Source organism: Perca flavescens, chromosome 1, assembly GCF_004354835.1.
Source record: "Perca flavescens isolate YP-PL-M2 chromosome 1, PFLA_1.0, whole genome shotgun sequence".
Taxonomy (NCBI): domain Eukaryota; kingdom Metazoa; phylum Chordata; class Actinopteri; order Perciformes; family Percidae; genus Perca; species Perca flavescens.
In genome coordinates this window covers 35336902-35354289 of record NC_041331.1, presented here as the reverse complement: position 1 = coordinate 35354289, position 17388 = coordinate 35336902, and the positions used below count along the sequence as shown (strand labels likewise).

Sequence of the window (17388 nt, the reverse complement as noted above, 5' to 3'; positions counted from 1 at the left end):
TTGGTTTTTAAATTACTAACCTCTTTATACGTGTTTACGTTCGTGCTTTAGCGTTTTCCGTGGCTTTGCGACAGCTTCTCTGCTTTCTGACAGCAACGACCACTTTACGACAGGGAACGGTCTTCCACATGGCCTCCAACTAGGCTGGAGCTCGGGTGTGTGTTTGAGTTTCGGTCCCAAACCCTGAGTGGAGAACGGGGGAAAAAAAAAATCACGTTACATGCGTAGTTAGCACTTTAATAGAGACAGAAATGGGTAAAAGTAAAACCACTAAATTTAAACGTCCGCAGTTCAACGCAGTTGGATTGCCGGTGAATGCTGTGAAGGAACTGGACGCTGAGGAAGAAGAGCACGGTGATGATGGCTGTCCAGCTGCGGAGTTACTGGAGAAAGTATGATCATTATTATATCACTAAAATGACTCTGTAGAGCTGTTTTCTTGTTATAGCCTTGCATAGTGGATGGGCATTTAAACATCGCAATGCAACATTAAACTGGAAGCTATTATTGTTATGATTATCCCTTATTGGTTTAGTTGATCTCGAGTTTAGTTCACTAATTATGATTACCCTGAATGTGTGATTTCACCCTAAATACTCTTATTGAGGCTGTTACGTTATTAAGAATAATTGCCTATATCGTTAACTTTTTCAGTCTCAATGAACTTATGTATGCTTATATAATGCCAGAGTTGCTATCTTAAGAGTACTCTACAGGTGAGTTGATGTAGTTGGTGTCATGTTTTGTATACAGTTGCAGAGTCCCAGTGCAGATGTGCGAGAGTTTGCATGTGCCAGCATTTCTCGGGTGGTGCAGCAGAGTCAGACCATCCCAGGCTTCCTCCAGAGGGATGCTGTGAGGCGCCTCGGGCCCATGCTGCTGGACAGCAGCCTGGCTGTCAGGGAGACTGCTGCTGGAGCGCTCAGGTGAGTCAGTATACTGCTGTGGTGTGGTGTGGAGTGGAGTGCACCAACAAAACCACATCTGGTTGTTTGGCAAACAGGACCCACAACAACGTGTGGCAACTACACACAGCTCCTGCAAGGGACCTTGATCTTTAATACATCTATAATAAGGGTGCAGTGGTGGTCTAAAGGTTAGAGAAGCAAGCTTGTGACCGGGAGGTCGTGTGTTCAATGCCCAGACCGACAGGATAAAATCTGGGTAGGGAAAGTGTAATAAATAAAGGTTAAAAAAACAAAAGAAAACCACAAGAGTGGCAGACCAATCGCTTTCAACAGGTCAGTCTGACAAAGGGAGAGCTACTGTGGCAGGTGGAGAAAGGCTGTTTGTGATCCTGACGTAGGTGAAGCACAGTGTGTTGATGTCTGTAAATACAGACACCCTCTGATAGGAGGAACAGGAGATAGATAGATAGATAGATAGATATAAAACTTTATTTTAGTACTTAGTGTCAAGTGAAAAAAGCATTATATTCTTTATCGTTCTAAATTAATTTTTAAATTATTCTCCCATATTAACATTCAATAGAAAACGGGGGAAACGGGGGGGAACGTGTTGTTTACGTGTTGTACAAGGTGTGTGTTGGGAACACATCACACAACAGGGAAGAGAAGAAAAAAATAATAGAAATAATAAAAAAGCACACAAATAAGAGCACACAAAAAGAGAGGTGGAATCTTGTGCGTGTGCGTGCATATCCATCTACAGCAGTGGTTCTCAAACTTTTTTTCAATAATGTACCCCATTTGATTTGTGTTTTTAAGCCAAGTACCCCCTGACCAGTGATAAATATACCAAACAACCATGGAACTGAAAAAAACATTTAAATGCTAATGAAAAAAGGCAACAAAAATGTAAAAAGTTGGTAGAAGGAAGTAAGGCAAAAATAGGTGGAAAATAGTATAAAAAAACTTAAACGGCAACAGAAAAAACAGTAGAAAGAAGGAAGATAAACAAAAGTGACAAAAACTTGAAAAAGGCTGAATTGTTTTAAAAAAAAATCAACACAAACTTGGAGAAAAAAAGAGTAGAAAAAAGGAAGGAAGGCAAGAACAGGTTGAAAATAGTTAAACAAAGCCACAAAACTTTAAAGAAAGTGACCAAAAAAAAAAAAAAGCAGCAAAAACGTAGAAAAAAAAGCTCTCGTACCCCCTGCAGTCCTCCAAAGTACCCCCATTTGAGAAATACTGATCTACAGTATGCACTCATTAGAAAGTTTAATTCTTATAACTATATGCTCTGGATACAATTTATTCCATTTTTCTATTTGATTTCTGACTGTTACAGTGAGTTTTTCCATTTCCAGTGTTTGTTCTATTGTCTTGTACCATACTTGAAGATCTGGGGATTTGGCTTATTGCAGGGTCATATTTTGTCAATGATTATAAACCGATTCAACAGCAGTCTTTAGGGGTTATATAGCCTGTGCAACTACTGTATAATTCAAGCCAAATTAAATTAAATTTCATATTTGGACAGCTTGAAAGTGTTGGCAAATACAATACAATACCTTTTATCAGTGATGCCAAACCATCTAATGATCTACGTGTTTGAGTCTCACAGCCATCTTTTTTAGTTTACGTGTTGTACAAGGTGTGTGTTGATCTTGGCATACACATACTATAGGTGCCATTTTCTTTTTTACTTTAACTTAAAACCTCAAGGGAAAATAAATATGGTAACAGAAATAGCCTGTAGCAGCTAAAGAAAATAAACAAAACCCTATGTATGCTTAAGCCCAGTAACACAGTGGAGGGAGAAAACCAAACCGAAAAGGTTCAGCGAAATGCAGAGCACATTATTTCAGTTTTAACCCAGTTTTCTCTCCACACTTGGAGAAAGATCACATTCAGTGTGTCCTACAGCCTTATGGGTGTGTGGTACAGAAGTATTTTTCATGTTCATGTTCTACAGGGGGCGCCATGCTACAAAAAAAGGTTCTATCTGTAAGAAGAAAAAAGCTGCTGTTAGGTTTTTGTGATTCGGTGGCTCAAGTTATTACTTGTCTGATGACATATTGTATACAATTATACACTTTATTGTTTTGTTTTTTATATGTGTGAATCTGATCACATATTCACATGTTACATTTGTTTCACCCCCCAAAACGACCCTACACAGCACTCATTGTCATCACCATCGCCCTCTTCACAGTCAACACTCGTTTTTGTTTCAGACACCCGTCCTGACTGTTGTCCTCCAGGAAACCCTTAATCAGGAGCACTAGCTCCCTATCTCCCCACCTGAACATGTAATCTCTGTCTCATTGTGGGAGACACTCTTCCATTCCTTTAGTGGGTGTGTGTGTGTCAGACATTGTTGGGTGAACACACAGATGCTTGTTTTTTATGTGTGTGTGTGTTTTTTTTAATGTTACCTGTTGACTGCTGGAGCAGACGATGCAAGAACATTTTCTGTGTGAACAGACAAAGTCTTATCTTATATACAGTACTTAATTTCAATATAAGGTAGTCACTCTCAGGCAGTGGTGGAATGTATCTAAGTACATTTACTCAAGTACTGTACTTAAGTACAAATGTGAGGTACTTGTACTTTACTTGAGTCCTTTCTGTTCATGCCACTCTCTACTTCTACTCCACTACATATAGAGAGAAATATTGTACTTTTTACTCCACTGCATTAATCTGACCGCTTTAGTTACCACTTACTTTACAAATTAAGGTTTCTGCACACAAAACACATGTAGTTTAAAAAATACGATGTTTTCTTATAAATTAAAGTACCCAATAATATGGAGGCCTATAAGTACAGCTGTTGAAATGATCAGCCGATTAAACACTCTGCTTCCACACTGTTTTGATTGTTTCCAGCTTCCCAAATGTCAGGAATATTCCAGCATAGAGTACTTTTACTTTTAACCCTTGTGTTGTCTGTGTGACGTTTAACCGTTCTTTTCACTACCATTTATAAACACCACTAACACCAACTCATTACCAGTTTTACAATCATTTTTGGAATTCATGGTCAGTACACCATTTATAGGAAATTATACCTAATTCTTGAGTTAAAAAAGCAGAAATTATGAATTATTTAGACTCATATTAAATGAAGGATAATTAGAAGGGTAAATGTCAATGTTCAGTCTGGTTTTGAAACATTTTTTCTTTTCTTTTTCATGTGCTATTTTTTCTTTTTATAAAACACCCAAAAGTCAATGAAAGTAGAGTTCCTATCTTTTGTTGTACTTGCGAAGCGCAATGTATGGAATCATCCAAATTAGGTAGTTAAAAAGAAACCCATATTTCTGATATAGACATTTAGAAAAACGGCTCAAATTTGACCCGAAGACAACACAAGGGTTAATACTTTAAGTACATTTACATACTGTAGCGAGCTACGTGGAAGAAGTCAGAGAGCCAGAGATATTGAAACCTCCAGAAGTTTATTTATTTTCTACACCCACTCGATACACAGAGGTCATCGATCTACCCCAGTGTATCAGTCCTGGTAACCCAACAAATGTAAATAAACATGAACACTATATCAAGACTAAAACCTAGGTAATGTAAATGCATAACGAAAACACTAACAGAACATCATTTACACACTTAAACTAGGGCAGCAACCGTTAATAACCATTGTCCCATGATCCTTTGCACTGCCGCGCAGAACGGTCAACACAACCGCAACTTCATTTTCACAGGACAGATGAAGACATGAGAGGGGCGAGTGAGGGGGATTGACCTGCAGCAAAGGGTCGCAGGTCGGAGTCGAACCTGCGGCCGCTGCGTCGAGGAGTAAATCTCTATATACAGTGTCTCACAAAAGTGAGTACACCCCTCACATTTTAGTAAATATTTCATTATATCTTTTAATGGGACAACAGTGAAGAAATTACACTTTGCCACAATGTAAAGTATTAAGTGTACAGCTTGTATAACAGTGTAAATGTGCTGTCCCCTCAAAATAACTCAACACACAGCCATTACTGTCTAAACTGCTGGCAACAAAAGTGAGTACACCCCTATGTTAAATTCCCATAGAGGCAGGCAGATGTTTATTTTTCAAGGCCAGTTATTTCATGGATCCAGGATACTATACATCCTGATAAAGTTCCCTTGGCCTTTGGAATTAAAATAGCCCCACATCATCACATGCCCTTCACCATGGTTTTATGTCGGTTAGCCTAATAGCTGGTTTGATTTGCATTGAGAGATGATTTTATGGAAAGTACCCCATGCCAATCAGGTATGGTGAAGGGTAAGATATAAAAGATATAATGAAATATTTACTAAAATGTGAGGGGTGTACTCACTTTTGTGAGATACTGTATGTGCACCTGCTCTACCAACTGAGCTAACCTGGCCACTGAATAATATTTTCAAGGCAGGACTTCTACTTGTAAAAGAGTATTGTTTTACAGTGTGGCATTAGTACTTTTAAATAAGTAAAAGGATCTGAATACTTTTTCCAGCACTGCTCTCAGGACACCCCCGGGCCATCCCTCTCATATACCCCCACACAAGCGTGCGCACAAACCGCGTCTACGACGGCCAATCTCCTCCGACTGAACTGTGTGTGTGTGTGTGTGTGTGTGTGTGTGTGTGTGTCCGTGTCCCTGACAGGAACCTGAGTGCATGTGGCGGTCAGGAGGTGTGCGAGGACATGGTAAAGCACGACGTCATGACTCCATTGACAGCACTGCTTAGAGAGGTGAGACTTCGCCGCCGCTTTTAGCTCACCCCATCACTTCAGTTCCTCCTCATCAGCAGGCTGTTACAGCACGCTACCACATGCTCAGCAATTAGGGTGTCATTCCAGAGCAAAGACATTCCCAGCTTAGAGACGATCGCTGCACCTACACTCAAACACATTGACTTCTGGCATCAGATCCAAGCTCGCTGTAGACCAGTGGGCAAGATCAATAGGTGTCTTGAACCATAAACGGTAATGAACTGAAGTCATTTTAAATATGTTTAATTCCCCCCCCCCCTGAGCTATATTTTTATTAACCAGTCCTTCCAGAAAAGTTTTTTTTGTGATTGTTGCGGGCAAAAATCCTTGATTATGCGGCACGTTTTCTAAGAAATGCAATGGAATATGTGGGATATTTATGCAATTTCATGCGATGAAATTGCGGGAACTTGCAAAAACTGCGGTTTGATGAGAAAGGAAAAAAAAAAAAAAAAAAAAAATTTCCCCCAACGCCCTGCTTTTTGATTATGTTAACGTCGCATAATTACATCACTTCATAACGTTCCCATGGCAACAGGGGGAAATGGCTGCTCTTGTGTGAAGTAAACGCAACATTTTTCAACTTTCTGCTAAGATATATGGCACTTTTTTGCAACGAAAATGCGGGGATTATGAAATCATGCAAGCCCCGCATATTTTGCGTGGAAATTGGCAATTTGAAAAAAAAGCGGCCCCCCGCATCAATATGCGGATTTTGGCTGATTATGCATTGAATTATGCGATTGTATAATGGTGTTTTTCTGGAGGGACTGGGTAATGAACTGAAGTCATTTTAAATATGTGATTTACACACACACTTTTTTTTTTTTTGTTAACACTGGGTTAACATCTTAAGGTTCAAAAGTTGATGCCTGTTCGCTCGTGGTTTTGTTGTCACCTGCAACCCAGCGATTGTTTTCTTTGCAGAGCTGTGCCGGTTTTGACAGCGACGCTGTGCCAATGAAAGACCAGAAGAATGCAGTGGAGGATGTTGCCAACGAGGCTGTGAACCTATTGTGGAATCTATGGTAAGCCAAGAGGTTGCGCAAGCTGGTTTACACCAGTGTGTTTTTGACCTTTTTTTGTTTTTCAAGAGATGTTGTATTGAGCAAACAGTGTTTTCTTTGACACCCTACAACTCGTTCCATCGTCACACGCAGTTTCTTCCCTGGGAGCTGCCCCGATTCACCAGTCATCTACCCTTGGCTAGCTAGTATCTCATGAGGCTAGTTGGTCTCAACTTTCCTAAGTAAAGATTCATTGTCCTCATCTTATACAGTACATCACTCCACATAGATTTTCTTCTCCAGTCCAGAAAATTGCACTGTTAGTTCATCTTATAGTCACGAGCCCACTTTTTTGACACTGTTGCTGCCATTATCCGTCATTAATCGCGCAAAGATGATGCTTGATGTCTGTTGGTGTGTACATTGTTAATTGTCTTACATCGGTCCGTCATATTGCGTTGTCCTTTCAGTGAGTGCAGCAGCCAGTCGCTGTCGGTGTTCAACAAATCGGGTCTCCTGGATATGGTTGTCCAGTGTCTGGAGAGACACCCACACAACATGGAACTGGCCATTTCTGCTGGTAGGTCAATCAATATACTGTTAATTTGTAGTCATAATTGATTCATAAAGATGTGTGTACGTCCTCGCTGGCCAAGATATATTATTCATGACGCACCTCAGTCTTTGCCCAAATATCACGACAGGACATACAGAGTTCCATTCCTGCTGGACCAGGTCCTGTTGCCGTAAAAGTGTATGTACCTCCAAGCAGCACTGACATTTAGATCCCCACTAACATTAAAGGTTCCCTGTGGAGTTCTGGACCTCTAATAGCGCTATGGAGAGGTTTGGTTTTGTGTTGGTACCTGGTTTTTCTTTGGTGTCTTGCATGGGCAAGAGGACGCATATGCATATATGGGCAGGTGGTGCAAGCCACTATTCCTGGCAATGGTTCCACATTATTCCTGTGATCGACTGGTGGCATTAAGAGAGAGTGAGGAGAAAAGCAAGCAAGGGAGGGAGACAGCCCATTAAACCTCTTTTCTGTTCCCCCTCTCTGTGATCACCTATACTGTGTTTAAATGCAGCTGAATTCACAATATAGTTGTTCTCATTTTTTGTTGTAAATTCCAAACACTAAACTCATGGCCACACGTTGCATATGATATTGCATGATTATTATTGTTAATATTCATAGATATTATGTGTGACGTTTCAACCTTTTTGTTGTGATGACAATGTGTAAATAAAGCTTCCACACCCAGCTCTGGAACGCGTGAACTGGTCATTGACATAACACACATTGCAAATGTCCTGTAATAGCTATTACTATACAGAAACTGTCCTTTCAAATAGGTCTTTCTTTCTTCTGCTTGACAGTACGGCCTGAGTCAAGCCTGACCTGTAACTAAGTGTGAGAAAACAGTTTGTAAGTCTCTCTTCTTTGTGCTTGGCCAGCCCACTGTTTGCACACTGTGACTGAGGATAACCCAGAGCTGCTATGTAGCATCAACACCGCTGTGCTTGGAGTCGTGGAGAACGTGCTGCTGACATCTCAGCCAGGCATGACACACACTCTCCTCAGGACATTGGCTGCAGGTACAATTTGTCTTTTTAATTATTCAAAACTGTAACTTACTACCATTAAGTGACAATGAAAAGCCCTCTGTGGACAGAAGTTGCTTGTACATTTAAGGAACAAAAGGAGGAGGAACTGCAGTCGATAAATACTGCAACTGTAATGTTTTTGTACCCCTTCCTGGGGGTCTGCCTGCTGTATCACTCAGGGACCCTGTGGAACATGAAGGGCAGTTTGCCAGCTGCCCGTCAGGCCCAGACCCTCAACGCTGTGGTGGCCACCCTGTCACAGTGCCTGGATCTGGACACAGGTACACTGATACCTGAACTCAGACAGGCAGAAGAGGGTCGTCACAGACACACGCCAGCAGCGGCAGACATAGAACACCAAGCTGCAGGAGAGCTCGCTGTGGCGGAGATGGACGAGGAGGAGGAGGAGGAAGCACCACCTCAACGCAAGAGGAATGGAAAAGCTGTGACGGTTGATAACGACTTCTCTGACCTTTTGCCTGTAAGTGGTGTCTCATATAGTACTCTACATGTTGCTGTTCCTCTTTATGCATACATCCGGTTGTGAGCCCTTCTGGCCATACAAGTTGACCTTTCAAACACAGTAAATCCCACTCGTCAGAGAGATCATGAACTGTGTGTCACTGTCGGTTGCATGCTTCTGTTCTTGTAAAGAGCAATTGGCCGGGCTGATATATTGTCTGATATTAACTTATTACATATACATCAAAATTGGTGCATTACGTCGGCTGATAAGTAACAAGAAATTGCAGTGATGTGTTTGAGGGCTCTTAGAAAGTGACTCCATTATATAGTTTGTCCACCAGAGAGCATTGAGAAGCTTATTTTTCAACTGTAAAATGTCCTGCTCGGTGGTCCTAAATCATTAATTACACAGGTATTTATGTATGTTTATGTAATACTGTATGCATATGTAAAAGCTGTTTGTCCCATACGTCATCATCAGTTTTTTGTATAAGCTTTCCCCTTGCTACAATATATCGTAGGATATATATTGGATAGAATGTATGATAGGTAGGAATCAAGATGAGGTGTACATGAAGCTGCGACGCAGCCGTGACACAACAACTTTGGAGGCCTGCTATTGGCTGATTCATTGCTTGAGGGTGGGCGTTTTGGATAGCCATGATTGTAGTCTGGGATTTTACATTTGGTACTTTTTGCTACCTTTTTAAGTCAAGTTAAGGACCATTCTGAACTGAAGACCATCTCCTAGAAGTTGTATACATATAGTCCACATTTATTTCAAGGACAAAATAATAATGAAATGCTGTGTCTCCCCAGTTTACACGTAACAGCTATCTAATTTTCATTAAAAACATCATTGACGGAAATGGATTGCCAAGGCTCTTGTAGGTGAGAAGTTTACCCTCCGTTTATAAATGCTGTAAAATTGAGGATGTGACATGTACGGTGGTCTGTGTTTATGGCGACAAAGTGATCTAGTTTTGTGTTGTCGGAGGAGCATGTTCATGCCAGTTGAAGATGTGGCGTACGAGTCGCCCTGGAGTGCGAGCCAGACTGACAGAGCAGACAAACTGTCGGATTCGGGGGGGTGGGAGGGGGAGAGATTTGGGACACCCGGCAAGGTTCAGCTGGGAACCAGCTTTTGCCTTCCACCTCGCTGACAGTTCCCAGACCTGACCTTATCGAGACAGAGCTGTCCCTCTCGTCTCGGTCACAAACGGAGCCCTTAGGATTTCGGGTGACATTCACGGTGACGTTCCAAAATACAATAATATTGTAGGTTACACAACGGGGTTATCTCGATCCAAGCTTTGGTTTAGCTAGTTTAGCAGTGTAATTATACAGTCATGGAAAACGTTTCTCTGTCACAACACTGCCAAACAAACCCAAACACACACACACACACACACACACAGACCTAACAAACCTAATTTTCCCTTCAAAAGTGACACGCTCGAAGCAGGTTTCGCTTCACCGTTCAAAAAGTGCACATGGACAGTAGAAATAGTTCCCTTCTTTGTGGAGAGCAGCTGAACTCTGGGTGACTGGGTGATAACAGTGCTAACAGTCATCGTTTTGGTAGGATGTTGACTCACATGGCTGCTTGTTTTTGTCCAGAGGGACAAGGAGGAGCTGAGGGAGGCAACGGCCTTGCTGACAGCCCAGCAAACGTCCTTAGAGATCATCGTCAACATGTGCTGCTCAGACGGTGAGTGTTGTGGGCACAGACAGCAGCGCTGACCCCAGGCACTTTTTTATTTTTTTATCAACATTATTTCATGTCACACTGTGATGGCATATCGGAAAAAAGGCTATTTTTAACAAGAAACAAGTCAAATGAGTTCAGTTGAGTGTCTAGAAACAGGGTGTGTCTTGTTTCCCTGATCCGTTTCTATGTATGTGTCTGTTAAGACCCTTCTGACGACGAGTGGGAGGAGGAGTCGAGCAGCGATGAAAGCGACATGGGTCCGGATGGCCTTTGTGATGGAGTGTCCAATCTTATGTCTCCACTGTGTTTGTCAGCTGAGGTCCACGGGGCCTTGATCAACCACAGCATCCCTGAGAAGGCAAATACCTTGACTACTTTTATCAAAAACCCCTCATATCGGCGTCGGTCGACAGCTATAAGAAAGGAGGAGTTCATCACAGTGTCAGAATGTTTAGACAAGCACGTGAATGTAATTTAACTATAATTAAAAACCCTAAAATATGGTTCGGATTATGCGGTGAACCCCACCCATCTTCTACCCCAGGCTGAACTGATCAAATGACTTAGCTGTGTAGTTTCATAGAGACCTCTCTCTTTTATACCCTGGAAATCCAGAGTTCTCGCGAGAGCACAATTTGAATATGCTCAGCGAGTCACTCTGGCAATGAGTAACGATGATCATTACCCATGCCCTTGGAGCCGAGCTGCCCCAATCACATTGGAATGTATCCACACCAAATGGTATAAAGATGATTGTAGGTATATCTCTCTTTTTTTTTTTTTTTTTTTTTTTTGACTTAAGGTCCTCAAAAAGACTGAGTTCCCCAGAAAGGAAGCCATGGAGGTGTGCCATCAGAATTCCTCCTGGAGAGGCCTGATAAAAAAGTAATCCTCACACTTCTCATCTTTTCTTCAACTAAACCGTCAGTTTATAATGTGTTTACGGTATCTTTGTCAAATATCATATGCATTTTGTAGGGAGTGGGTTTTATTTTCCTCCACACTGATAAACCCTTGAAGAAGTCTCACTTCTCTACGACAAAAGCCATTGTTTTTCGGTTATCCTTTTAGGATACAGCGTGTGCAGTCCCGGGCGCTGACGTGCCTCCACAGCATCCTCTCCACCATGGACGCCGAATCTCTGGGAGGGCCGGCAGCCCTGCAGGGAGCAGCGCAGCACCTGTCCACGCTGGTTTTTGGTGCAGCAGGTCTCACATTTATGTCATATTGTAATACAGCACATAAGTCATAAGACATATTTTTCACTAAAACACACAGATATAGGCAAAATACTAACTTTGATTCCAGGTTTGGAAAACCAAATTGTGGTGAAAAGTGAAAATCGCTGTATAATCATGTGGACAAATGCATGTGTATTCCTAGAATGATGAGTTGCAGCAGTATAGAGTTGCAATGTTCAAGCACGTATCTGTTTGGTAGAATTTACTTTCTCACGTTTCAGAGATACCCAAAGATGAGGAGTTCCTAGAGGCCGTCATCAGCGCCATGCGGTCTCTTTTACAGATGATTGCCTTCAAAAATATCTCCCAGGTACAGAATACACCCCAGAATACACCCCAATCCGTCTTTAGCCTTTCCTTTGGTGATTTTAAACATCTGCATTGATAGGTCATGTAAAAGGGTTACTCTGGCAATTTAATATTCTACCGTAAAGTCGTGGGTCTCACAAAGGACAGAATAAATAAAAAGAATGATCCCAATGTCTGCAGCAGATTTTAGTCCCAAGTATATGGGTCTAGTTGAAAAAGAATGATGGTCCCTACATTTCCCATAATGCAATTCAAAAGCATCTTTAGTTAGACTTATCCTGCCTGGTAAATGTCCACACCTTTCAAACACCACACCTTGAGTTTGTGATGCAGGATGTCCGTTAACAATGTTTAAGTCCAAGCTGAGATGACCCTGGTGACATCATCAGGGGGTTACTTTCTTTTTAGACTTTGGAAAGCACACATTATGGACTGTTGTTACAAGCCGTGCAATGGAGGGCTCCTTTTAACCTACGTCCATGTTTGTTAACCGTGTCGACTGAATAAATAGAGCGCTGAATAAATACAGAGGCAACATAGAAGAAAAATCTACCGCCAGTTCACACTAAACACTGTTGACTGTGTGGTTGTTTTTGTTTTTGTTAGTGTATGACCCCCCAGCAGCTGATGAGCCTGAGCGAAGCAGCCACCCGCTGCGATGTTGTCAGTGTAAGGGTCAACGCCGTCGCCATTCTGGGCATCACTGGCAGCACATTGGCCAAAGAGAAGGGCACTGCTGAAACCCTTCAGGTATAGTCTTTCTCTCTTTTCTACTGTTGGAATATTTGTTCTTCCTCTAAGTAACTTTTCTCCCACAGATGATTGGCAACGCCTTACTTCAAGTTGCCACAAGGGATGCTGACCTGGTTGTGAACGGAGAAGCCCTGGACGCCTTGTTTGATGTTTTTGCAGATGGAGACGAGGCGGAGACAGCTGCCAAAAACATCCAGTTACTACCTGCACTGAAGGCACTTCAACCCGTCTTTAAGGCCAAGGTACCAGAGACTTATTTCTTTTTACTGAACACTGTTCTTGTTGTTTTTTCACAATTTCCAAATATGTTTTCAGGATTATTAACCCATCCCTCCCACTGCTTAAAGTGCCCATATTATGAAAAAATCACTTTTTCTGGGATTTGGGCTGTTATTTTGTGTCTCTGGTGCTTCCACACGCATACAAACTTTGAAAAAAATCCATCCATGCTGTTTAGAGTGAGATACGGTTTATGAATGCATCCTGCCTTCAGTCTCCGGGTGAGCTGTTCAAAATCTGCACGGCTTTCTACGTCACAAGCCGAAACGAGCTGGCTAACCGCAACCGTTAGCGTGCTAGCGTTAGCGTGCTAGCGTTAGCGTCGTTCTCAATAGCAAAGCACTGCTACAACACATAAATTCACCATAATCTACAAAAATAACTACTTACATGTGCACCCTTGTTTAGAAGTCTCCCAGCTAATCCTGTAACTGACCGAAGTTGGAGAAACCGGCTTTCTTTTACTGTCTATAGAGCTAGCTAGCGGACATCTGATGTACATCTGCGCTACTGCGCGTGTGCAAGTGCAATCAAAGATAGTACAGAAGAAAAGAGGTCTCACTCTGTAGGTAAAACAGAGACCAGGTGAAAAGGAGCTGCAGCAGTGAGAGAGAGCTGTGCAGTACAACAAAAATATGGTGTTTTTTGAAAATTAAACCTATTCTGGTACAACTTTAAAAAACCGTTATGAACCTGAAAATGAGCATAATATGGGCGCTTTAACATTTAGTTTTCTCTCACTTGTATTGCTTACAATGGGGAATACAGATTTTAATAAACCATAATGTCCCCTTGTATTAAAAAAAATAAACAAGAATACAAACTTTCTTATCTTTCCTATAAGGTGTATATATATATTTTTTACATTGTTAATAATAAATTGTTTTCTTTTTCTATTAGATTCGTAAAGAAGGAAAAGGCAAGTACAGCCCCCAGCAGCTATGTGTGCTTGACAACATCAAAGTCAACCTGAGAAGATTTATTGGTTATCTGGAGAAGGTGGTCAAAAATTAACGACTTGGCATTGCAGACAGTTGAAGCTGTATGGTTTGGACCTGCTAGCAGGAGCATAGAACGAAACAGAATGTGGTTGTGAAACCACCAAGTATTTATTATGTTGGTAGTAAACCATCTGTTTTTGCTGGTTTCAATGTTAATATTCTCTAAATAATGATTAACTATTTCACTTGGTGATGTGAAAGTTTATTTGTTGTGAAGAAAGTTGGAGTGAAATCTGATATTAGTCATTAGTTAGGTTTTTATTTTTGCTCCCTTAGTTGATAAATATCCCCCAAAATGCTTGTCAGAGTTGAATTTGTCTAATTTCATGCCCCATAGTAACATTTTTCAGAGATCAGGAGTGGTGACGCCAAGTCTTGACATGTGTGCCCTTAATTTTGTCCCGTTTCAATGGGCCAAACATTGAAGTTTGCAGTTCTGCTACAAGGGGTGGGAAGTAGGGCTTTGACTTGTTCATTAATATTAATATTCGAATATATTCAAATATTTATTAATAATATTTTGACAATTAAATGCCTTCAGTAAGACCTATATTGGTAAGTTTTAGATCCACCAGAGGGCAGTGTATCAGTCAATGTCAATAGGCAGACGATGTTTACAGAAGAAAAACTGCCACGACTGTTTTTTATTTTTTTTTTAAATTAAAAGTCAGACCCTGGATTAAACGCAAGCCACGGCCAGCGACGTGCGTTGCCGCGACATGTAGTTACATTTTGAAATTGAAAACGTAGCGAAAACGTTTACAAGCAAACACATTTACAAAAAATAATGCCCATAACAGGTTTGAATATTAAAGTGATGGTTTGGAGTAATTTCACCCTAGGGTCCTTTGCACCATGACCTTGAGCCAAACACCCCCGCCAGAAGCTTTTTTTTCACCTGGGTCTAACATTGGGAGAGTTAGCGTAGAGTAGCATTATCTGCTGAATAGCTTAGCGCAGGGGCTAATGGATCCAGTGATGTATCTTGTAAATGACCCCACTAATAATGCCTGAAATGATACCAAACTTCTATACTAGTACAAATAGGTTATTTACTCATAAAACGATGGATTGTAAAGTTTGTAAGTACACCAGAAGTGTATGTAAATAACACTTGCCTGCTGGCTTCTGCTCTCTGCTGCTGTTGTTGCTGCTGCCGGCAGTAAGACGAGTGCTTGGGGCCGTCTACAAATTACAACACCGAAAAGAGATGCAACAAAAATATTTATTCATTTAACCCTTTTTTTTAAGTAATTGCTGTAGTATAACTAGCAGGAGACAAGTTATAATTGAGGTAAGTTTGGAGACATTACCTTATTTAATCATTAAATTAATAAATATTTTTGTTGCATCTCTTTCGGTGTTTTAATTTGTAGACGGCCCTAAGCACTCGTCTTACTGCCGGTAGCAGCAGCAGAGAGCAGAAGCCAGCAGGCAAGTGTTATTTACATACACTTGTGGTGTACTTACAAACTTTACAATCCATCGTTTTATGAGTAAATAACCCATTTGTACTAGTGTAGAAGTTTGGTATCATTTCAGGCATTATTAGCGGAGTCATTTACGAGATACATCACTGGATCCATTAGCCCCTGCGCTAAGCTATTCAGCTGATAACGCTGCTCTACGCTAACTCTCCCAATGTTCGACCCAGGTGAAAAAAGCTTCTGGGGGGGGTGTTTGGCTCGAGGTCATTGTGCAAAGGACCCTAGGGTGAAATTACTCCGAACCATCACTTTAAGGGCTGCCTAATATTCATTTGAATATCTTTTTTTTTTTTGTAATATTCAAATTATATTTGAATGACGAAGTTTGGAGTCAAAGCCCTAGTGGGAGGCAGAGCTATTCTACATTACAGGCCCTAGTATCAGTTAAGTCATGAAAAAGAGAAGATTTTGTATGTGTATTATGGATATTGTGTAATAGAAAATCATAAATTTGTTGAGGATGAATTTGACATGCTTAAAGAGAAGAAAAAAAAGACTACATAATTTCAGTCACTTACTAAGCTGAAAGGGTTTGGTACGCTCACTGCCAAGGTTGTGATAATATTAAAATCTATCGAGACAGACATATTAGCCTTAAGAAATACACACATATTCTCTACCTCTAAGCTTCCTCCACCTCACATTTCTTAGCATTAATTGCACACTGCCAAGCACCACTCTTCTGCATGGAGTGTGGTATTTCTGTGAACTGCAACTCACCGTGGCAGCCAACGTTCTGCTAAAACAATTCTTCTCAGTAACATTGTAAAGTAATTTCCAACAGTGAGATTAGATTGGGTGCTGCTAACACCAATAACTTGCAATGGTCAGTCAGCATCCACAATTGCTGTTCTCCGGTTCTACACAACTGGACAGCTAACCCTAACCGGAACCACAGTTTTATCATGCTTTGAGTTGGTGACAAAGTAAACTCATTGGCCCTAATAAATGCAGTAAATGGTAAATTCCCATGTCTTTTCAAGGAAATGTTAATAACATTGTAAATCATTGATAAAAAAAATAAATAATTCAAAGATACATTTGAGGGAGATTATGTCATTGGGCTGGGAATGAATGCCTTTTTTGAAATAAATCTTGGTTTCTTATACTATTTGAGTGTTTTCCTTTGCATCAAATGAACAATCTCTGGACTGGACTAGTATTTCTGGAATTTGTAATCTACCAAATGTCCTCGTCAGTAAAAAGGTACTTAAACTATGACAGCTACTGAACAGTATTTATGTGTGATGCTCAATATCACTACTACATATAAGGAATGGTATTTTAAAATAAAATAAGCAGCAAGACAACAGTTATGTTTGACCCCCACTGCACAATGGCTTAAAGACTGGAATTAGTGCAGTAGATTGACAGAAAAATAACTTCAGACAACTGGTTCTAGCAGAAATGCACACAATTTCCTGGTTCCAGCTTCTCAAATGTGAGGATATGTTACATCATTGTAAATTAAATATCTTTAGGTTTTAGACTGTGCGTTGGCAAGAACAACGCTTTGTCAACATTTTGTAGTCCAAAATGAATCTAATACTCCCCCCAAATTGACAGATTAATTGATAGTGGAAGTAATTCGTGAGCTTAGAATTATAAGGTTCTATCTCCACTTTTGGCCAAAATTGAGTTTTTGACATAATCTGATCCCTTAGGTGTTTATTAATGCCTGTGTGGTGTTATTTTTGTAAAAAAATATTTTCTTAGTTATTAATAAAATAAAAAGGTTCCATCTCACAAAATAGCTGGGATGTAAAAACTTTGATGCTCAATATCTCAGAACTACCCTAAACGGAGATAGAACCTTATAATTCTAAGCTCACGAATTGTTAGTTATAGCCCTATTCTAATTGTTTATTG

General features: G+C 40.7%; 1 protein-coding gene across 1 annotated transcript; it reads left to right on the top strand.

Moving 5' to 3' along the window:
- Window positions 1-84: 84 nt before the first annotated feature.
- heatr3 (HEAT repeat containing 3) lies at window positions 85-14822 on the top strand. Its single transcript, XM_028583726.1, has 15 exons — window positions 85-392; window positions 754-926; window positions 5550-5637; window positions 6586-6686; window positions 7136-7245; window positions 8124-8264; window positions 8453-8754; window positions 10359-10449; window positions 10653-10807; window positions 11252-11334; window positions 11521-11657; window positions 11912-12000; window positions 12606-12749; window positions 12818-12994; window positions 13932-14822. Exons 1-15 carry the CDS (start codon window positions 252-254, stop codon window positions 14043-14045), a joined length of 2046 nt encoding a protein of 681 aa, XP_028439527.1. The 5' UTR covers window positions 85-251; the 3' UTR covers window positions 14046-14822.
- The last annotated feature ends 2566 nt before the right edge of the window (window positions 14823-17388 follow it).

Excerpts from the sequence above, each read along its gene's own strand:
- heatr3 (XM_028583726.1), top strand. The coding sequence starts at position 252 with ATGGGTAAAAGTAAAACCACTAAATTTAAACGTCCGCAGTTCAACGCA. Across the intron at positions 7,246-8,123 it reads GGAACTGGCCATTTCTGCTG|CCCACTGTTTGCACACTGTG; the intron begins GTAGGTCAATCA and ends GTGCTTGGCCAG. Across the intron at positions 12,001-12,605 it reads CCTTCAAAAATATCTCCCAG|TGTATGACCCCCCAGCAGCT; the intron begins GTACAGAATACA and ends TGTTTTTGTTAG.